General features: G+C 43.8%; 1 protein-coding gene across 3 annotated transcripts in view; it reads right to left on the bottom strand.

The window, feature by feature from the left end:
• The window catches only part of LOC129838898 (striatin-like), an 80,318-nt gene that overhangs the window by 40,751 nt on the left and 15,321 nt on the right, over positions 1-24,246 (bottom strand). For all 3 annotated transcript variants that reach the window (XM_055906175.1, XM_055906159.1, XM_055906169.1), the window contains exon 2: positions 4,803-4,906. In XM_055906175.1, the coding sequence (XP_055762150.1) occupies positions 4,803-4,906 (104 nt within the window). The remainder of the gene's footprint in view (positions 1-4,802; positions 4,907-24,246) is intronic.

Genomic DNA, 24,246 nt, shown 5'->3' with positions numbered 1-24,246 from the left:
CAGCTAAATGTTTGTTTTTGACTATGAGGCTCCACATGTTGTCATGGAAACATGTGGCGTGAACAACAACCAATGAGCAACTCCGCCGTAAATCCAGCGCATATTGAACATAGAGATCGCCGAAAGGGCAGTCTCTTTGGCAATGACAAGGAGTGGCATGAAGTGGAATGTTAGCTAAAGAGACTGGTACTCAGACTAGAAGGCAGTCGGGAAGAGGCAATATCAGGTGGGACCATTCTAGCCAATGACAGGGCACATACGCGTGTGAACAACAGGCACAACTCCGATCAAGTTTTTTCCCCTCACAGTTGTCTACTTATCAGTACACTCATAACAACCTAAGCTGTATAAAAAATACACTGCTCAAAAAAATAAAGGGAACACTTAAACAACACAATGTAACTCCAAGTCAATCACACTTCTGTGAAATCAAACTGTCCACTTAGGAAGCAACACTGATTGACAATAAATTTCACATGCTGTTGTGCAAATGGAATAGACAAAAGGTGGAAATTATAGGCAATTAGCAAGACACCCCCCAAAACAGGAGTGATTCTGCAGGTGGTGACCACAGACCACTTCTCAGTTCCTATGCTTCCTGGCTGATGTTTTGGTCACTTTTGAATGCTGGCGGTGCTCTCACTCTAGTGGTAGCATGAGACGGAGTCTACAACCCACACAAGTGGCTCAGGTAGTGCAGCTCATCCAGGATGGCACATCAATGCGAACTGTGGCAAAAAGGTTTGCTGTGTCTGTCAGCGTAGCACATTTGTGGCCTGCTGGAGGTCATTTTGCAGGGCGCTGGCAGTGCACCTCCTTGCACAAAGGCGGAGGTAGCGGTCCTGCTGCTGGGTTGTTGCCCTCCTACGGCCTCCTCCACGTCTCCTGATGTACTGGCCTGTCTCCTGGTAGCGCCTGCATGCTCTGGACACTACGCTGACAGACACAGCAAACCTTTTTGCCACAGTTCGCATTGATGTGCCATCCTGGATGAGCTGCACTACCTGAGCCACTTGTGTGGGTTGTAGACTCCGTCTCATGCTACCACTAGAGTGAGAGCACCGCCAGCATTCAAAAGTGACCAAAACATCAGCCAGGAAGCATAGGAACTGAGAAGTGGTCTGTGGTCACCACCTGCAGAATCACTCCTGTTTTGGGGGGTGTCTTGCTAATTGCCTATAATTTCCACCTTTTGTCTATTCCATTTGCACAACAGCATGTGAAATTTATTGTCAATCAGTGATGCTTCCTAAGTGGACAGTTTGATTTCACAGAAGTGTGATTGACTTGGAGTTACATTGTGTTGTTTAAGTGTTCCCTTTATTTTTTTGAGCAGTGTATATTCTATGCATTGAGAAGCCTTTGTCCATAGATGCCACATATTGAAGTTTCCTACAGATCGGTCATTCGGTGCCAGAAGAGTAGGGTTAAGTGTTTATCACAAAATTCAAAATGGCGGAACATCCGTGGCAGACCTTATGGGTCCCTGAGGCAAATTTGTTCCTTGTGAGGGACCAATGTACTGAATTGCATGACTTTAGGTCAAACGGGGTGATGGATCATTACCCGTTTCATCAAAATTGGGTTAGTGCTGTCTGAGATATCGCATCTGACTAACAGGCAGACACACATCCACAGTCCCCTCCCCAATTTCATTGTGGGGGACAACTAAAAATAAACCCTTCTTGCTAACCATGGGGGTGACCTTGCCTGCATCCTAAAAGGCCCCCTAATCCCTAGTGTACTACTTTTGACCAGGGCCCTTAGGATTCTGGTCAAAAGTAATGCACAATGTAGGGAATAGGGTGCCATTTGGGACGCAGTCCTTGACTTTGCCACAGTCCAGGAGTTATAGCCCTGTCCCAGATCTGTTTGTGCAGTCTTGCCAACTCCCATCATTTGACATGACAGTGACCATAGGAGTTGGCAAGACTGTAAAAAGTAGTCGTCTAATGTAGTTTCCTCGACTCATCTCCTCTCCTTCATCTGCACTGATTTCTACACGGGTGAACGTAATATTGTGGATGCTTCTCTCAGACTAGACATCATTTTTTAACTCTAGTTCTTTCATTTTAGTGTAGAATGCAGATGAAGGAAATGACAAACTGAAGAAGTACTTCGGCATAAATCAATAAATGCCAACACTACGCACAGTAGGGGCAAACTGATTAAAGATACACAAAGCAATGTTAGCTTTCCTACGCACAGTAGGTGCAAACTGATAGATGCACAATGAAATGTTAGCGTTCCAATATCAACGGACAGACCGTTTGATTTGAAATAAACTGTAGGTTGGATGCTCAAGGTTTCTCCTACATGGAAACGCAGAAACAGAAACCTATAATACCAGTCGGAACGCAGAACGATGCAGAATGACTCATGCTCAATTGAGTGGGAGCGAGCGAGAGAAAAAGAGGGAGAGAGAGTGGGAGTGAGGGAGAGAAAGAGAGAGAGTGGGAGCGAGGGAGAGAAAAGGAAAGTGCGCAAAAGGGAAGAGATGGAGAACAGAAAGGCGAGGAAAAGAGGGCAGAGAAAGTGAAACAGATGGGAGACGGGCAGGGTCAGAGAGGGGAAAGGATGGACAAGGAGAGAGAGTGAGATAAGGACAGAAAGAGTGACGACAAAGAGAAACAGAATGAGAACAAGAGGGCAAAGGAGACCAAGAGAGAATAAGAGTGCAAGAGAGAATAAGACCGTGAACGTGCGCAAGAAAAGGGTGGCTGAGTGACGTGGAGTTGCCGGGAACATTTTGTTCCGAGGCTATTATCACATGGCGGCGAGTGGCGGAGGTTCTCAGAAAGACCATGTCGTTCAGGTTCTCTTCATTCCTTCATCCACCCTACCAGACTCTCTAGGTTTAAGACTCAGAGTGAGGCTCTAGCTAGCCTGGAATCCAAACTGATAATAAGAGACTGGACACATGGTTGGGATGGCTAAAGCTTGGAATCCAAACTTGTATACTCCGTTTCACATTGTAAAGACTGGACTCCAAACTGGCATACTGTTTCACCAGTGATTCCATCCTAGCCTAGAATTCAAAATGAAACAGAGCATACGAGAGTTTGGATTCCAGGCTAGGTTTTAGCCATCCAAACCACATGACCATTCAGAGTCTCCCATGTAATCAGTCTAGTCTAATCCGCAGGTCGCCTAGTAGTGTGTAGCAGAGAAAGATCCTATTCAATTATTCTAGATGTGCTACATGCAATTATATGGTGGAATAGGGGTGTGACGCCATGCTGCATTACCCATGATAAGGTGTGAGCAGCACATGACTGTGGGAATGTTTTTATAGGGGACACGGCGCCGCCTCGGTGCTGCGTTTCCCCACAATGTATGTGTGCGTCTTTAACATGGGACATAATCCTGTGTAGGGGACAAGGGGTTACGATATGGCACCACAGGGCGTGAGTGTGTGTTTGTGTGTGTGTGTACATACAGTGCTTTCATAAAGTATTCATACCCCTTGACTTATTCCAGATTTTGTTGAGTTAGTTACAGCCTGAATTCAAAATTGATTAAATATAATTTCTCTCCCCCAGCTACAACACAATAGCCCAAAGTGACAAATGAAAAATTGCTTTTAGAAATGTATTGAAAATAAAATACAGAAATATCTCATTTAAATAAGTATTCACACCCGAGTCAATACTTTGTAGAAACACCTTGGCAGCAACTTTGAGTCGTCTTGAGTCTGTATGTGCAAAGCTAATCTGTATTTGGGGATTTTCTCTCATTCTTCCTTGCAGATTTTGTCAAGATCTGTTAGATTAGATGGGGAGCAGTGGTGAACAACAATCTTCAAGTCTTTCCACAGTTTTTAAAATGGGATTCAAGTCAGGGCAATGGCTGGTCCACTCAAGGACTTTCACATTGTTGGTTCTGAAGCCATTCCAGCGTTGCTTTGGCTGTATGTTTGGGGTCATTGTCAGGTTGGAAAGTAAATCTTCACCTCAGTCTAAGGCCATTTGCACTCTGAAGCAGGTTCAATGGTTTCCCTGTATTTGGCTCTATTCATTGTTCCCAGTCTCAATTTAATCAATTTTAACACAACATGTTGCAAAAGTCAAGGGGTTTGAATACTTTCTGAAGACACAGTATGTGATGGGATAAAATAGTAATGTCTCAATGCTAATATTTCCACAGTGTGTGTGTGTGTGCGCGCGTGCGCTACTGGGGCAGTGTTTTTCTATTCTGGTCCTGAGAAACCACCGTGTGTGATTTCCCTCCAGTAAGACATCAATTTACAGTACAGCAGCCTGCTGTTGTGGAGAAAAATATTGAGTGAGAGTTGAGTCCCCCGTCAGCTTTTAGGTCTATAAAAATGTATTGGATCATAGCTGCTACATGCTTAGAAAATGACAAAGCACCTAACAGTTTTGTTTGGCATGCAGTGTGTGACATATAGCTATGTTGACATATTCGGGACAGCATGTAGCAGGGATGGGGGACTCCAGTTCTGGAGGCCTTCTGAGTGTCTGCTGGTTTTCATCTGATTTAGACCTGGGAAACTGGCACTACTGAGCTGAATTGAGCCAAGTTGACCTGTACTGCGCTGGCCTGGTTACGCATCCACCGCAGTTCTGGAACAGTACTGCACAGGACAATGTGTAAGGGAAAAACTCAAGCCAGCATAGTACGGTTCGGCACGATAGTGTGAAAAGGGTACAAGTGTAGGCAAAAGACAAAAATCAACCAGCAGATACTGACTCAGCCCCCCTAGGACCAAAGCCCCCGCGAGTTGCCCATCCCTAGCGTAAAGACTGAAGGTGTGGTGTAGTTTAGTGTAATGTGGTCCTCACCTCTCCTGTTTGAGGGCGTACTCCAGCATCTTGATCCTCCTGACCAGGTCCTTCTTCAGGTTCTCCTGGCCCTTTCTCTCGCCCTGCAGGAAGGCTATCTGGGCCTGGAGGAAAGAAGAGTGAAAAGGTCAATTTCCTGAAGAAAAATGTGTGTGTTTGCTTCAGCTGAGCTATCTTTCTATGGCAGTGTAAGTAGTAGTGATTGCAATGGTAATGTTAGTAGTACAGTAGTAGAAGAGTAGTACAGTAGTAGTAGAGGAGTAGTTGTAATACAGTAGTACCAGTAGTAGTGCAGTAGCAGCAGTGACTGTAGGTGTTTAACTCAAGGTGAACATTAGACCAGGAGAGGCAAAAGAAGAAGGTACGTAAGCCATCAGTACAAATCAAGAGGACACACATCTAACAAAAGTCCACAGGAGCAGGGTGAAACAAAGGCCAGCAAAAGAAGAGAAATACCTGCACAATATTTAGCTAGGTGCTCATATAGTTGTGCTGATTGTGGCTTTAAAGCTGACAATGTCCACAATCTCAACATTCTGACACAAATGGCACCCTATTCCTTATAGTGTACTACTTTTGACCAAGAGCCAGGGCTTAAGTGCACTATATACGGAATAGGGTGCCATTTGGGACGAACTCATGTCATAGGCTACTCAACTGCGATACATTTCCTGTTGTTTGTTTTGATCTGGATTATTTTAACTGCTTCCAGGCATCGTAGCTGGTCAGCTGATTCGTGACATAACGCTATGGTTGACTGATGTACTCACTGAGTGGGTGTTTGTGAAAGTTGCATTTAAAAAGGACAGATCCGGACCAATCTTGTTTATCACCTCGTAATAGTTAAGGTTAAGATAGGCAGAACTGATCCCGGATCTGTCACTGGGGTGAATGGGCTAATTGTGCCCGGCCACACAGGGACAGCACTCTAAATTGCAACTAATCCGATTAAGGATAAACACAAAAAGGAATCGTTTCCTCCCCAATAACACACACACACACACACACACACACACACACACACGTGAGTCGCATACAGACACACAGTTTTCTAGGACTAGCATCGGGCCGTATCGCGATACTGAGCCATTTTGCTAAACCAGTAAAATAAGATACCTCCACCCACACTCGCACACCCCCCCAAAACAGCCTATTTTCTTCTCTGTATATTGTACAACAAAATGAAAGTTGCTTTAAATACTTAAGGTTATTAATTAGTAGTAACTTAGAATTAGTAGAAAATTAGTCTAATTAAAATAATAGGCCTATTTAACACTTCAGTTGAAGTCAGACTGTATATAATAGGCTACAAAACACACAGTGTACTACTACACACACACACACACAGTATACTACACAATGTATACTACACACACACATAGTACACTACAGGCATAGTATACTACACGCACACACACAGTATACTAAACACACAGTATACCACACACACAGTATACTACACACACTGATCAAACCCTGTCTCATAAAACCCTCACTCCAAACTAAAATCAGAATGACCTTTCCACTCCCCAACATTTACAGTGAATTCCAGTTACCCAGTTGCTGATGGCAAGGGTTGACCATGGTATCTGTGCTATTCATCTCCAAAATTGCCATCTACTTGACTCTCCACACATTCCTGTTGGTTTGTAGAGAACCGCAGGGCTTTCAAGCCCCACGTAACCCATGAACACCGGAATGCACTGACATACCAAGTACTTCAGCCAAAACAAGCCGCCTTTGGTCCAAAAACTCAAACCAGGTCAGGACCATGCGTCCTTCTAAGCCATTTTGACTTTGTAGAGCTCATCATTTATGTAACAACAAAAACATTTAAACTAAACTTAAATTAGGCCTTTGTGGGGTTGAATGGTCTTGAGTTTTGCAACTTTGTTCTCAGGCCGGACTACTAGAGTAAATTCTCTGAACACCAGCTACAAACGTTAACTAGCGAAGTCTAAATATAAGCCTACCAAGCTTGTGTACCCAGTAAAAAAGACACTCCGTGTCATCAATGGCCTGATTTGATTTAAACTTACTCAACATGCCACAAATCAATACCAAGAATCACATTCAGTTAATTAGAACAAATTTAGCGAACTTGTGTACTAAAACATATGCTCAGATCAATTGAACTAATCTGATTTTAGCTTAACTAATATGAGTTTGCCTAACTCAAATATGTTACGCTGTACATTCAAATCAGACGTTTATTGGTCGAAAACACAGATTTGTAGATGTTTGTTTGTTTATATTCCAGTCTGACATTGCTCGTTCTGATATATTTCTTAATTTCTTTATTTTTAGGGATTGGGTATTAGTTTTGTTTATGTATAGTACCAGTCAAAAGTTTGGACACATGTTTTACTCCTCTTGACAGTTTAACACTTTCTGAGAAGTAGCCTTTTTTTAAATTACTATTTTACTACCTAGGGTTACTATACATAACTTTAACCTATTTTATAAAGAGATCTTCCAAAACATACAATATCGGTCAAAAGTTTTAGGACAGCTACTCATTCAAGGGTTTTTCTTTATTTTTTCTATTTTCTAAACTGTAGAATAATAGTGAAAACATCAAAACGAGGAAAAAACACATAGAACCATGTAGAAACCAAAAAAGTGTTAAACAAATCAAAATATATTTTAGATTTTTTAAAGTAACCACCCTTTGCTTTGATGACAGCTTTGCACACTCTTGGCATTCTCTCAACCAGCTTCTCCTGGAATGCTTTTCCAACAGTCTTCAAGGAGTTCCCACATATGCTGAGCACTTGTTGGCTGCTTCACTCTGCAGTGCAACTCATCCCGATTGGGTTGAGGTCAGCTGATTGTTGAGGCCAGGTCATCTGATGCAGCACTCCATCACTCTCCTTCGTTAAATAGCCCTTACATAGGTGTGTTGAGTCATTGTCCTGCTGAAAAATAAATCATAGTCCAACTAAGCACAACCCAGATGGGATGGCGTATCTCTGCAGAATGCTGTGGTAGCCATGCTAGTTAGATGTGCCTTGAATTCCAAATAAATCACTGAGTATCACCAGCAAAGCACACCATCACACCTCCTCCATACTTTACGGTGGGAACCACACATGCGGAGATCATCCGTTCACCACCTCTGCGTTTCAAAGACACGGAGGTTGGAACCAAAAATCTAAAATTTGGACTCAACAGACCGGTCTAATGTCCATTGCTCGTGTTTCTTGGCCCAAGCAAGTATCTTCTTATTGGTGTCCTTTAGCAGTAGTTTCTTTGCAGCAATTCGACCATGAAGGCCTGATTCACATAGTCTCCTCTGAACAGTTGATGTTGAGATGTGTCTGTCACTTGAACTCTGTGAAGCACTTATTTGGGCTGCAATTTCTGTTAACTCTGATGAACTTATCCTCTGCAGCAGAGTTAACTCTGGGTCTTGTGGTGGTCCTCATGAGAGACAGTTTTATCATAGCGCTAGTTGGTTTTCGCGACTGCACTGGGAGAAACTGTCAAAGTTCTTGAAATATTTCCGGATTGACTGACCTTCATGTCTTAAAGTAATGATGGACTGTCGTTTCTCTGTTTATTTGAGCTGTTCTTGCCATAACATAGACTTAGCCCTATTCGGTAAAAGACCATCTTCTGTATACCACCCCTACCTTGTCACAACACAACTGATTGGCTCAAACGCATTAAGGAAAGAAATTCCACAAATGTACTTTTAACGAGGCACACCTGTTAATTTAAATGCATTCCAGGTGACTACCTCCTGAAGCTGGCAGAGGGAATGCCAAGAGTGCGCAAAGCTGTCATTAAGGCAAAGGGTGGCTACTTTGAAGAATCTCAAATATAAAATGTATTTTGATTTGTTAAACACTTTTTTTTGGTTTCTATATGATTCCATATGTGTTATTTCATAGTTTTAATGTGTCCACTATTCTTCTACAATGTAGAAAATAGTAAAAATAAAGAGAAACCGTGGAATGACTAGGTGTGTCCCAATGTTTGACTGGTACTGTATATGCTGTACATGTAATGGTGTGTAAGAACATGAATAGAACAAGGTGTGTACAGCAGCAGTTATACAGGATGAGTCATGACTAGAATAGAGTATATACAGTGCATTCGGAAAGTTAACTTTTTTTTTTTACGTTACACCCTTATTCTAAAATGGATTAAATCATTTTTTCCCCCCATCAATCTACACACAATACCCCATGAAGACAAAGCAAAAACAGGTTTCTTAACATTTTTGCAAATTTATTACAAATAAAAACACTGAAATATCACATTTACATAAGTACTCAGACCCTTCACTCAGTACTTTGTTGAAGCACCTTTGGCAGCGATTACAGCCTCGAGTCTTCTTGGGTATGACGCTACAAGCTTGGCATACCTGTATTTGGAGAGTTTCTCCCATTCTTCTCTGCAGATCATTTCAAGTTCTGTCAGGTTGGATGAGGAGCGTCGCTGCACAGCTATTTTCAGGTCTCTCCAGAAATGTTCGATCGAGTTCAAGTCCGGGCTCTTGCTGGGCCACTCGAGGACATTCAGAGACTTGGCCCAAAGCCACTCCTGCATTATCTTGGCTGTGTGCTTAGGGTTGTTGTCCTGTTGGAAAGTGAACCTTTGCCCCAGTCTGAGGTCCTGAGTACTCTGCAGCTCTGTCAGAGTGACCATCGGGTGATTGGTCACCTCCTTGACCAAGGCCCTTCTCCCCCGATTTCTCAGTTTGGCCGGGCAGCCAGCTCTAGGAAGACTTGGTGGTTCCAAACGTATTCCATTTAAGAATAATGGAACCCACTGTGTTCTTGGGGACCTTCAATGTTGAACCTTCAAACCTGTCCCCAGCTCTGTGCTTCGACACAATCCTGTCTCGGAGCTCTACGAACAATTCCTTCAACCTCATGGCTTGTTTTTTTTGTCTGACATGCACCGTCCACTGTGGGACCTTATATAGACAGGTGTGTGCCTTTCCGAATCATGTCCAATCAATTGAATTTACCACTGGTGGACTCCAATCAAGTTGTAGAAATATCAAAGATGATCAATAGACACAGGATGCACCGGAGCTCAATTTCGAGTCTCATAGCAAAGGGTCTGAATACTTATGCAAATAAGGTATGTTTATTTGTAAAAAAATGTGCAAAAATGTCTAAAAACCTATTTTCCTAATGTCCTAATGTCCTAATGTCTAAAAACCCATCATTACGGGGTATTGTGTGTAGATTGTGTGTAGATTGATGAGGATATATATTGTTTTATACATTTTAGAATACGGCTGTGGAAAAAGTCCAGGGGTCTGAATACTTTGAATGCACTGTGGGTAAAACAGTATGTAAACATTATGCAAGTGACCAGTCTTCAATGACTATGTACATAGGGCAGCAGTCTCTAAGGTGCAGGGCAGAGTAACCGGGCGGTAGCCGGCTAGAAACAATGACTAAGGTTCAGGGCAGAGTACTGGGCGGAGGTCGGCTAGTGGTGACTGTTTAATAGTCTGATGGCCTGGAGATAGAAGCTGTTTCTCAGTCCCAGCTTTGATGCACCAGTACTGTCTCCGCCTTCTAGTTGGTCGAGGCTCGGGTGGCCGGATACACCTTCAGTTAACAGGGCAAATATAGCCTGTGTGTGGGTGTGCACACAACAAACCGATGTTTAGTAATCAAGACCTAAATACCAGTGGCTCACTCAATACAGAAGAGGTCACATGACGCGGATTCTATACTACACAACTATTTTTCTAGCACAGACTGGAATATGTTCCGAGATTCATCCAATGGCATTGAGGAGTATACTACCTCAGTCAACGGCTTCATCGATAAGTGCATAGCCAACGTCGTCCCCACAGTGACCATACGTATAGATCCCAACCAGAAGCTATGGATTACAGGCAACATCCGCACCGAGTTAAAGGCTAATGCTGCCGCTTTCAATGAGTGGGAAACTAATCCGGATGTTTATAAGACATCCCCCTATGCCCACAGATGAACCATCAAACCGTCAATAGAGGACTAAGATTGAATCCTACTATATTGGCTCTGATGCTCGTCGGATGTGGCTGGGCTTGCAAACTATTGCGCACTACTAAGGGAAACCCAGCCACGAGCTGCCCAGTCACACTAGCCTACAAGACGAGTTAAATGCAAGTAACACTGAAGCATGCATGAGAGCACAAAATGTTCCGGACGACTGTGTGATCACGCTCTCCGTAGCCAATGTGAGCAAGACCTTTAAACATTCAACATTCACAAGGCCGCAGACGGATTACCAGGACTCGTACTCAGAGCATGCACGCACCAATGTCTGTAGCCATGAAGTGCTTTGAAAGGCTAGCCATGGATTACATCAATACCATCATCCCGGAAACCCTAGACCCACTCCAATTCGCATACCGCCCAAACAGATCCACATATGACGCAATCTCAATAGCACTCCACATTGCCCTTTCCCACCTGGACAAATGGAACACCTATTTGAGAATGCTGTTCATTGACTACAGCTCAGCATTCAACACCATAGTGCCCACAGAGCTCATCACTAAGCTAAGGACCCTGGGACTAAACACCTCCCTCTGCAACTGGATCCTGGACTTCGGGACGGGCTGCCCCCAGGTGGTAAGGGTCGGTAACAACACATCTGCCACGCTGATCCTCAATACGGGGGCCCCACAGGGGTGCGTGCTTAAAACTCCACTCACTGTTCACCCACGACAGCGTGGCCAAGCACGACTCCAACACCATCATTAAGCCTGGTATGGCAACTGCTCGGTAAGGCGCTACAGAGGGTAGTGCAGTCAGCTCAGTACATCACTGGGGCCAAGCCTCCTGCCAGTACCTAAATACTAGGCGGTGTCAGAGGAAGGCCCCAAAAAATTGTCAAAGACTCCAGTCAACCAAGTCATAGACTGTTCTTTCTGCTACTGCACGGCAAGCGGTACCGGAGCACCAAGTCTAGGTCCAAAACGCTCCTTAACAGCTGTGAGAGCAAAATTGCAAGATTGTTATAATACTGTAATTGCATCAAATGGTTGTGCCTTGGGTGATAAACCTAACAAGACCACAGTCCATAGCATGAGTTGGTGTTTCTGTACTGAGGTACCCGGGTGGAGATGGCTCCAGTATGGATAATTATGAGAGGAATTTTGTTTTGGGGGCCAGATCCTGGTTTCTACAGTCTTTAATTATTAGTATCTATAATATGAGTCCTAACCTTGTGACCCATTCCATACATATGTTTGTCATGAACATTTGCTATAAAATGCTGCGGCTCAAATCCGCTCATTGAGCTCATTGAATTTCCACGACACAGCTTCTACCCCCAAGCCATAACACAGCTGAACAATTCATCAAAAACGGCCACCCGGACTATTTCCATTGACACTGCTGCTTCCCGCTGTTTATTATCTATCCATAATCGCTTTATCCCTACCTACAGCTACAAATTACCTCGACTAACCTGTACCCCCGCACATTGACTCGGTACAGGTACCCCTTGCACATAGCCTCGTTATGTAATTTTTTTGTGTTACTTTATTAGATTTTTCAACATTTTATTTTTATTTTTTTACTTTAGTTTATTTAAATATTTTCTTAACCAACAATGCAGTTCCAGAAATATAGTTAAGGGCTTGTAAGTAAGCATTTCTCTGTAAGGTCTACTACACCTGTAGTAGTCGGCGCATGTGACAAACACACTTTTATTTGATTTAATCTAACTTCATTTTACCTTGAACTCAATGTTATGATGGAACATGCCATGAATCATATCCTGAGCAGAGCCCTGTTCACACTAGCCTGATCCCAGATATTTGTTTGTGCTGTCTAGCCAACCTGGAACAAACTGATTTGGGACCAGGCTATATTTGTGCCAGGGTCATGCCTCTAAAGCACTGAGGCTAGTGTATTTTTAGCCTGCGTGGCTGAGTCCCCCCATACCCCTGTCTTTGCTGGCATGGTGGTGAGAATGCAGACGAGACTCTTGTTAATTAGGTGATAAATGTCTGCCCTAGTCAGTGTCAAGCCAGACTGAGCCTTCCTCTTTGTCTCTACCACTCTTTCCCAATAGCTCTCTCTCGGTCTCCTAGTGTGTCTCTGGATCCCGCACTCTCCCACTCGCTTTCCCTCTCTGTCTCACTCTTTAGCCATTCCGTTTCTATCTTTCTCTATCCGCCTCGCTCACTCGGTCTCTCCCAATCTTCGCGTATCTCATGTCAGCCCTCTGTCTCTTTCCCCAACTCTCTCCCTCGATCTCTTTCTCTTGATCTTTTGCAGTCTTTCAGCCTCTCCATCTCTTGCTTTAAGACTTCTGGCCTGATTCTAGGCATCCCAGATAGCACAAGCCACTTGGGAAAAGGAGGAGGGGCGATTCCACATATCTAAAACCCGGGCTGGCTCCCCTCGTCGAGGACGTGCTCTGACTGCGCACTCGTGACTCGTTAATGAGAGAAGTCTTAAAATTCTCAGTCTGTTGATCCAATTTAACTTCAAAAGTGACATGTCAAAATGGTGTTCACTGACTGATGTGACATACGATACTAGCTTAGCTGTGGGAGAAAAAAAAAACGTCAATGATCTTAATATGGCGGCTAAAAGGGACTTAAGCGCCAACGCTCAAGTGATGCAATTCTGCGCCAGTGAACACATTGTAGTAAAATGCCATTTAGCAGAAGCTTTCATCCAAAGCAACTTAGTCATGTGTGCATACAATTGACATATTGGTGGCCCCGGGAATCAAACCCATAATCCTGGCATTGCAAGCAACATGCTCTACCAACTGAGCCACACAGGACCAGATAGTAAGGAGAGGCTGGATTGGTTGGCGCATATGGGCCAATAACACATTATAAAAGTGACGATGTTGTGTCAACATGACATACTGAGGTGTACCGGTGGGTAAATGTACTGTACCTGCCGTAGGCATTGCAATTCAGCTTTTGTAGAAACAACAATTTCCCCATATGCCTTGCTCCCTTTCCCCAATATCTGCTCCTACGCTTCTCTTCTCCAGTTTCCTCTCCGCTTAAGAGTACACTCATCTTCCATTGCCTTAAGCTCATCTCTCTTGCTGCCAGTTTTTGTTTGCGAGACACCCACAGTTTCCAAATGGAGCGGTATGATGCGGCCAGCTCACTCGCATCCAAACACAAACCGCAGCGGGGAATGCCACCCCTACCCACCACCCACCCTCCTTAGCCCCATGGACACGGCCAAGAATGCAGCAATGCCCTGCTTTTCCTCTCCAAGCAGTCACTGTCAATTTCCCTTGTTAAACAACTCCTCAAGACAGAGTGTTAGCCCCTCCACGTAACCGCTAACTTCGCTGCATTACCCGCTCTCATTTCAAGTCACCGTTTCAACCAAACTCATTGATTTTCTGTGTGGTGGATGATGGGAGTTTCCACCCTTTCTATGTAAAGTGCTTTCAGCTCTGGAGAAGCACTATATAAATCCAATCAATTCTAATGAATTATTATGTAGTTAGGAACCCAGTTGAAGTCAGTAGGAGGAGTTACTGCCATCGCCTCTAACGATAGTGCATCATTCTTCCCGGACCATCATCGCTCAAGACAGGAGCTTTCACGTTTTGTTCACCCCAGCATGGTTTGATGCTATACGAGGCCAACAGCTCAGTGAACGCCTGCATGGGCCACAGCGGTTAGTGCATTTAGATAGGATGTTGACCCCAGGAGAGGCCTCTGGAGTGATGTCACAGTAGGACTTATTTTAAGGCTAATTTTGTCATAATCTTCCCCGCTTTTTCTTATACTTGGCTTCTCGAATTTGTTTGTGTACGGGAAAATGACTTGGCCAACTGACGTGTTTTGACTATGTGAGTGAGAGAAAGCAAGCCTGCACGTGTGCGTGTGTGTGCATGCATACATGTTTGTGTGTGCTAGTGCAAACGTGTGCGTTTGCTCAGACTTTTTCTTAATTCTAAGCTCAGGCCCTGATTATCCAGCAGTGATTTAACTAGAGGGAATCTGCTGTGCCTTTGAGCACACTGATCTGTTGTCAAAGTGCATTGCCAGGCGATTATGTGCTTCGACTGAAAAATGCTAAGTGAATGATTTTTCGGGGGGCAAACTGTACTAGTCATCCAAAGACTATCTAGGAATAGAGAATTCCAAATTATGTAGAAAAAGACAGTAATGATTGGCACATTACTTTCAGGCAAACTGAGCTCTTTCAACATTGTATTAAGCAACTATTGTGAGAAATAAAAGAATATCCTATAGTCATTATGCAGTTAGTGAGTCTTGTGATGTTACAGCTTCTTGCCAGTAGCCATGGCTGCTCAGAAACATAGCACAGCTAATAATTCTGATCATCCCCAGTATATAGAAATGTTCTTATACAATGTTTATATAGTGTACAACACATTAGGAACACCTTTCTAATATTGAGTTGCACCCCCTTTTGCCCTCAGAACAGCCTAAATGCGTCAGGGCATGAAGCCTACAATATGTCAAAAGCGTTCCACAGGTGGCCCATGTTAGCCCATGTTGATTCCAATGCTTCCCACGCTTCCCACAGTTGTGTCAAAATGTCTGGATTTCCTTTGGGTGGTAGACCATTGTTGATACACACGGGGAAACTGTTGAGTGAAAAACCCATCAGTGTTGCAGTTCTTGACACACTCAAACCGGTGCGCCTGGCACCAACTACCATACCCCGTTCAAAGGCACTTACATCTTTTATCTTGCCCATTTAACCTCTGAATGGCATACATACACAATCCATGTCTCAATTGTCTAAAGGCTTAAAAATCCTTCATTAACCGGTCTCCTTCCCTTCATCTACACTGATTGAAGTGGATTTAACAAGTGACATCAATAAGGTGTCATAGCTTTCACCTGAAGAGTCTGTCATGGAAAGAGCAGTTCCTAACGTTCTCTGTGTACGATGCTTCGTCCACTAATAGAAAAAGGGCCCAAATTTCAACTTCACCCACATGATGACGCTAAGCCTGCCTCTCTGGCAGTCTAATGTGCAAGGTTACCAAGGCAACTGACAAGGTTTTTTGGTCGAGGCAGAGGCACAAGGCAGACAGGCAGAGAGCAGGTCTTCCAATGATGAGCCACCGTCTCTCCATCACCCCTGCACTAGGAACAACTCGATACAGCGACAGATTCAAAAATATCTCATTATGTCATAGTTGAGTCACTGATCTAGTTAGACGACTCTGCTAGAAAACAGTAACCCAGAACATTAAATCCTTGGGCACATGCTCCTGCTCTGTATGGATTCAGGAAGCCCATTTGTTGAGGCCTTAGTATTCTAGTTATTTTCAAGTGACTAGAGAAAAAGCCATCCTAAGGCCTTCTTCTTCTTGATTAATACATTAGACTTAAATTAAGAAACCTAGTTTACTGCTTCTAAAAAGTGTTATATTAAACTTTTGCCTCTGGGGGTGCTCTACCAAGAGGGTCCCCTAAATGGAGAGATATATTGTCCAGAAATTACCACATTGGACAGAAAGGGGCACACCTCCCCACACCCATGAGTAAAAGCATATAGCTATGCTCTTAAAAGTAGGAAAATGTATACCTGAAAAATCTCTCTTAGCCCCAGGGGACTTGTACAGGCTATGCCTGGTCCTAAAAGAAAAAATGGTATGTTGGCAGTGGGGCCTTCATGTGGAGGTGCCTTCGCCTAAATGCAGGAAAACTGGGTAACCCACTTCTTAAAAATTCCCTTTGTCTTGTCTTTAGGAGTTGCTGCTCTACATGAAGGGACGGAAGTAGCAAAAATTTGACTGACGGTCTCCGATTCATATCCTTCCAACAGCGTCTTTGTGCCTTCTGACAACATTACATTTAAATGAAAAGACAGACTGTTCCGACTTTACAGAGCAGTGTTCCAGTTTTTACTTGACGCGTTTCTTTCCGCGTTATTCCTCATAAGGGAAATTTGTGAACATGTGTATGGTGTCTAAAAGCTGACCTACATGCATTGGGAAATAGCCCAACGCATAGTAGATCTTGGATTGGGGCTGGATGCATAGTTGATGACGGAGGACACCGAGTAAATGGGCACCGACTAGTGACCCTCTTATGAATATCACCAGACATGCAGAGTGAATCCCAGGAGAATCATGACATTTCTGCTGTCGTATGGGTTACGAAATATCCCCGGGGTAATTTCCAGCTGAGCACCTGTTGTAACCTGTTATAACCAGCATGTCAGCCCCACCTCCTGTGTGTGGAGTGCAAGACTAGCCCCTTCGGGTTGAATCAGGTGCTGAGGCAGTACAAGGCAGCCCAATAATCCAGTTTGCCTAATACCACATACGTCATCCAAACCTCAATTATTCTGCAACCAAACTTCAAACGGGTGACAATGAGTAACCCCTCCGCCACATTACTATCCCAGAAAGTCAGGGATTTTCAGGATAGAAAGTGAGCAGCAACAGATTCCTTGAGGGGGAAATGTCCCCTCGTCAAAATCTGGAGCAGCACAGGGATGAATCATCAAGAGAGTGGGGACGGAGGGAAGAGAAGAGAGAACTAGAGGGGAACGAAAGGATGTGCTGAGCAAGAGAGGGAACGGTGCATGACAAACAGTAGCTTACTCAGAGCACTGGCTCTAACTTGGAGGAAAAGACATCACATTCAGTTTAAGTATTGCAGCAGGTGCAAAAAGCTTATGCCAAAATGACCATGACTGAATTCGTACAGTCTGTATACAAAGTCATATCTATAGGCCTACATGTGTTCAGTTAAAACTAGAAATTAAGTTAAACCATTTGGCAGTGAGCTGAGGACCAGTAACCTTAGGGACATTCCATGGTAAGGGAAATAGGCTTTGACTCAGTTTTTTCCACTTTAAAATGTATGCCAAACGAAAACCATTGATTTCAAAAGGTTAACCAATCATACAACTCCATACAAAATGACTACTTTTAACAATTTAAACTGAAGAATTAAAAAATTCATTGCATTTGCATTGCATTTAAATTGTTTAAATTGGGTCAAACGTTTCTTGTAGCCTTACACAAGCTTCCCATAATAAGTCGAGTGAATTTTGGCCCATTACTCCTGACAGAGCTGGTGTAACTGAGTCAGGCTTGTGGGCCTCCTTGCTTGCACAAGCTTTTTCAGTTCAGCCCACACATCTTCTATAGGATTGAGGTCAGGGCTTTGTGATGGCCCTCCAATACCTTGACTGTTGTCCTTAAGCCATTTTGCCACAACTTTGGAAGTATGCTTGGGGTCATTGTCCACTTGGAAGACCCATTTGCAACCAAGCTTTAACTTCCTGACTGATGTCTTGAGATGTTGCTTCAACATAGCCACGTAATTTTCCTCCCTCATGATGCCATCTATTTTGTGAAGTTCACCAGTCCCTCCTGCAGCAAAGCACCTCCACAACATGATGCTGCCACCCCCGTGTAACCGCTGTCGTCTTCCTCTTCCTCGGACGAGGAGAGGAGAGAAGGATCGGTGGACCAATACGCAGCGAGGTAAGTAGACATAAATGAATTTATTTGAAATACAAAGACGGATACGAAAACACTTGGAAAATTACAAAATAAGAAAACGACGTAGACGAAACCTGAACATGAACTTACATAACTACACGTAGAACTCACGGACAGGAACAGACTACATCAAACGAATGAACAGCCAAAACAGTCCCGTGTGGTGCACATACACAGACACGAAAAACACAGGAGACAATCACCCACAAACAAACAGTGAGAACAACCTACCTTAATATGACTCTCAATCAGAGGAAATGCCAAACACCTGCCTCTAATTGAGAGCCATACCAGGCAACCCTTTAACCCAACATAGAAACACAACACATAGAAATGCCCACCCAGCTCACGCCCTGACCAATAAACACATACAAAACAAGAGAAAACAGGTCAGGAACGTGACACCCCGTGCTTCATGGTTGGGATGGTGTTCTTCAGCTTGCAAGCCTCCCCCTTTTTCCTCCAAACATAACGATGGACATTATGGCCAAGCAGTTCTATTTTGGTTTCATCAGACCAGAGGACATTTCTCCAAAAAGTACAATCTTTGTCCCCATGTGCAGTCGCAAACCGTAGTCTGGCTTTTTTATGGCGGTTTTGGAGCAGTGACTTCTTCCTTGCTGAGCGCCTTTCAGGTTATGTCGATATAGAACTTGTTTTACTGTGGATATAGATACTTTTGTACCTGTTTCCTCCAGCATCTTCACAAGGTCCTTTGCTGTTGTTCTGGGATTGATTTGCACTGTTCGCACCAAAGTATGTTCATCCCTAGGAGAGAGAATGCGTCTCCTTCCTGAGCGGTATGATGGCTGCGTGGTCCCATGATGTTTATACTTGCGTACTATTGTTTGTACAGATGAACGTGGTACCTTCAGGCGTCTGGAAATTTCTCCCAAGGATGAACCAGACTTGTGGAGTTCCACAATTTTTTTCTGAGGTCTTGGCTGTTTTCTTTAGATTTTCCCGTGATGTCAAGCAAAGAGGCACTGAGTTTGAAGGTAGGCCTTGAAATACATCCACAGGTACACCTCCAATTGACTCAAATGATGTCAAGTAGCCTATCAGAAGCTTCTAAAGCCATGACATCATTTTCTGGAATTTTGCAAGCTGTTTAAAGGCACAGTCAACTTAGTGTATGTAAACTTCTGACCCCCTGGAATTGTGATACAGTGAATTATAAGTGAAAATCTGTCAGTAAACAATTTTCGGAAAAATTACTTGTGTCATGCACAAACTAGATGTCCTAACCGACTTGCCAAAACTATAGTTTGTTAACAAGAAATTTGTGGAGGGGTTGAAAAATGAGTTTTAATGACTCCAACCTAAGTGTATGTAAACTTCCGACTTCAACTGTATATTGGCACTGAAGTATTGTGATCGTATCGTGAGGTCCCTGGCAATTCCAAGCCCTACAGTACAATATACCGTACTCTATTGTCCTCTACTCACTGTTCTGTACTGTTCTCAGTAGGGCAAGGACCTCACAATACAATACTTTGGTGCCAAAATGTATTGTGGTTCTCACAATTCTCTACGTATAACGATTCCATACTGTGATTTTATTGCGTTCCAAACATATTGTTCACCATAAGCCTGCTGCAGAGGGACAAGAGCGAGCGATGAGAAAACAAATTGTCTATGTTGGAAAAATACTGGAGTTTTGGTGCAGGTACAGAAAACTAGCACATTTTCAAAATGATATATCGTCACAATATCCCGATATGTAAATGTATCGATTTTTCCCCCACATCACTAATACTCAGTACTATCAAAACTTGTGAAACATACATCTATGATAGCTTCAGATTTGATCCAGTCCAGTCAGTCTGTGGAAGTTAACATCAAGGCCAGGGAGGACTGATCAAATTTCAACATCCATGGACATCCGGTGTCTGTCGGTGCTCAGTGGGTGAGGATGTTTGTTACAGTAAATGGAAAGAGTGGGCTCTTAGGTCGGTGTCAGTGAGAGCCGGGAGTGGTGACAGTAACTGGAGAGTGAGAAAGTGACGCAGAGAGAGAGGGGGGGAGGGGTTGTCCAGACTCAGATTGTTTTTCTAGTGGTGAAACCAAGAGTGTAAAAACAAACAGTTATGAGCTGAACATAAACAGTAAAAAAAATACTATTATGATTTCCCCATTGTCGACAACTCAGGTGAGGTAATTCAGATACAGATTTTTTGTTAAGTCAGTTACCAATTTGGTAATGGAATTACGAGATTTAGTCACCTAATAATTCATAAACAAAATTGATATCAGTAAAATCAATATAATTAATTGGTAGATCTACTATTACTTGTTACTTCTGTGAACTTTCATCATCCTCCCTCCTCATGAGGGAGAGAAATTAGAAAATATCTTAAAGATATGTGGGGTTTTGGTAACAGAATGACAAGACACTGGGCAATATTTCTTAAACTTACAGAAGGTAAACAATTTCTCCAAAACAAATTAATAAGTGTTATTAGTTGGCAGAGGTCTTCACATCAACATTGTGTTTCGATGTATTTCTGATTCTTTTTCCTGATAGATGTTTTATAAGACCCCCTTTTCCATCTGTTTACCCAGAAATCAAATACATTTTATCTTAAACAGGCATATGTAAAGTATCTATGGCTTTATTTCCGCAAAAATATTGAGACTCTTAGCTTTCGTTTGACACCCAATTCGATATACTCCTATGACCTTCATGCTTGTACTTATGAGCCCTTTGATAGAAATGCAAAATCTAGGTAACCGTGGAAACCTGAACACACCGACACCAAACAGCTCTGGTAACTCAAAATGTACAAAGAACACAGCGACTATTTCAATCTTTCATACTAGGGAGGGAATGCACGTCTTCAGTATTTCCTCTATAGGTTTGTTTTGTAATCACAGATGTGTTTTGCGAGATCTGCCTCACTAGATCCATTGTCCTAGATCCTGATCGCTGCTCTCTGCTCTAGACAGTGTGGATGGTCTGCATTCCCGTAAACCAGCCGTGGTTACACCGGAGTGATGCAAAGAATCTCTATGCTAAAATGTTGGAGCGTCAAAGGAAACAGAGAAACCCTCCGGGGGGAGAAAAAAAATCTCCTGGCTCTAACAAATAATCTTTCATTCTCTTACTTGCTTGCTTACTCACTCACACAAACAAACACGTGCCTGAGGGGACTACCTTCAGTTGGATACCCACAGCACTGGCATTGTGATGAACCCAAATTCCCCAGCTCCACAGTAACTGCTACTAATAGATGGGAGGAAGGGAGGAGTGGAGAGTAAACTCAACGAGGCCTTTTGCGTTCAGCTCGGAGAGAGAGTAAGAGCTAGGCCTCTGGAATGGCAGGAACAACGGAGTGACGCAGCAGCCCTGGGGTGAGCGCTGACATGAGAACACTTCTGAGGGCAACATCTAAATTAGAACAGCGAAACTCTCGGAGCCCGGGGCAGGGACAAGAGGGGAGGGGAGCCCTTGCAGATTGTGTTTGTTTGAGTTCGGAAAGAGTATATAGAGCAAAGACTAGGCCTACATGTAAATATGCACAACTTACAAGCCGCTCACTGAACAAACTAAGTAAATCCAGGCAGCTTTTCGTTTGCTGACGTTCTTTGGCTGTAGAGTTTTATTGAGTGAACTGAGTTGGAGGCAAGTAGATAAATGAAAGGAAGGAATGAACTGACTACACTATGACTAGCTCACGCGTCGCTTGTTCCCTCTGCCTTACACACACGAGAGAGGCTTGAGAAAACCCCTGCAAGTTAGTCCTGTGATGTGCAGTACAGCATTGCACAGAACAGAAGGACCATCTGACGAGTGGGAACCAATCATCATGACAGTGTAGAAAATGTGTAACCCCATTACATGCAAGTCGGTTGTGTCCCAATCCTCTACACTTCTGCCCAAGTGCGCATTTTCTTACTTCCCTTCATGGATTTAAAAAAAAGGTAGAATAAATACAGTGGCCAAACCAATGCTTTCAATTGCATGGGGAGAAGTGCACAAGTATACAGTTACTAGAGAATTTAGACAGCAGGGAAGGTCTGTAAATTGTACACAGTCGCTGCTCCACTAAGCTGTGGCTGGAGCATGGAGGCAATGTCAGAGGGGGTGGAGTTGGGCTTGGGTAGAGTGGGGGGGGGGGGGGGGGTTGTGTGTAGCCCCAATCACATTTAAGTCAGGGTCTTTCATTGCCGATCCTCTCTGTTCCACTAAGCTGCAGGGGAAAGGGTTTTGTGGTGGGGAGGAATGAAAAGGGGGGGGGGGGGTTATAAATGCCTGAGACATGACGTAAGGTCTGGCTCGCCGGGACCATGATGTTTGCGGGACTAAAGCCCCCGCTCCCTGGCCAGTTCGCCCAGCTCTGCAGGCACCGCCATATTAGCATTAAATTGGGCCCGGCCGCACTTGTAAACACGTGTAGTCAAATACTCCCCCTTTGATGGGCGAAAACAGCAAGGCCGTTGGGAAAAGGAGCTGCTATGCTGACATAAGCAACTGAATGCTTGTTAAAACAGTACGTTCTGTTTTTTTCCTTGATGCTCGAGAAGCTCAGTGGAGTGTATGCCTGAAATGCATGAAAACACACACACACACACACACTACTAGTATAGGTAGCTGATATAGCCTATCCTGTAAGGCTTTTAAAAGCTATGCCTTCGAATTGGTGTCTTTGGCATTTCCAAAATAAGCCAATGTTAAGGACATTCATTACCTACAATACAAAAGAGCAGACAGAGTTTGAGGAAATATGATTTAGGCTCCTACAAAGAGTGTAAGGTGTTACAACATATGGTGCAGTAGTAGGGAGGAGGAAATCCAACACACTAACTGTCAGACAATTATTCAACAGTCACACTGAACAACAACACCCAAAATGAACTGTTGAAGGACTGCCGTGTATTGAGTGGGACTTAATTTTCCTCTATGTTCAGTAACCTCAGCAGCTCATGGCAGAAGAATCAGAGCAATTAGTACATTCTGGTTCTAACAGACTCCATAATGCATTCATACACTCGGCTATACCTGGCCCAAATTGAGATTATATACTGCTGACCCAGATGGAGTGAGGCACCAAAAACTGCTCTCTCGGGTCTTTCTGCCTGAGAGAGCAGCCAGGACTCACAGAATGAACGCAACATTGCCATGCTAGCTCGCTATGCTAACACAGGAAGTGGCTGTGGACGACGGTATGCGTGCGAGCTTAACCAGCGTTACATAGTGGCTCACATAGGCACAAAGCGCCCGTTGTACCTTTGATTCGCGGCGGCTGACAGGAGTCAACTCCCAAGGATTACGGGGCAACAGCACGGGCATTGAGCTACCCGGCGGCCGTTACGAGGTGGTTAAGTGAGTAAGAACGAGAAGATGAAAGTTGTGGTTAGAGTGGTTAGCTGATCACAGCCAGCCAGCCGGGGTTAGCTCTACAGTGAAGTCTTGCACAGGTTGTGTTGAACTAAAACAAAGCGGTAGTGTCTGTGGAAGCAGTCTGATTATCCCGCCAAAAACATCAGCCAATCAATGGCGAGGCATTGCAGAGTCCAAAAAAGCTTCTCTATTGTCAGTCACACAGCAGAGGCCAATGAAACTGTTGCGTTTAACTTATTGTGCCACATTTATGCACACGGTCCATACACCGTCCACGATTCCAGCACACGAGCCACCAAATGTATTTCATCCTTAAAAAGTTTCAGAGCTGCTTAGTTCAAGCAAAGATGCCGCCATTATACTAATGATATATCAGTCAACATAATGTAACACTTGGTTTCACGGCTTAGTAAGAGGCTAAACTCATCTGGAAGTACTAGAATACTACATAATGACTATGGAGTTGTCAAGCTATAGCTCAATTCAAAACAATGCTCCATTTCAACGACCTGAAGGTCTTTGCGGAATACTGAATGTGACAATATGACTGACAGGACGTGGGCCTGTGTGAGAATATACATAGAGGGCACGACCAAATCAGTATTGCCCTCCATGTCACAATACAGTAGCGGGGAGCAACGG

This window comes from Salvelinus fontinalis, chromosome 3, assembly GCF_029448725.1.
Source record: "Salvelinus fontinalis isolate EN_2023a chromosome 3, ASM2944872v1, whole genome shotgun sequence".
Lineage (NCBI taxonomy): Eukaryota > Metazoa > Chordata > Actinopteri > Salmoniformes > Salmonidae > Salvelinus > Salvelinus fontinalis.
This window is presented reverse-complemented; position numbering and strand designations above follow the sequence as displayed.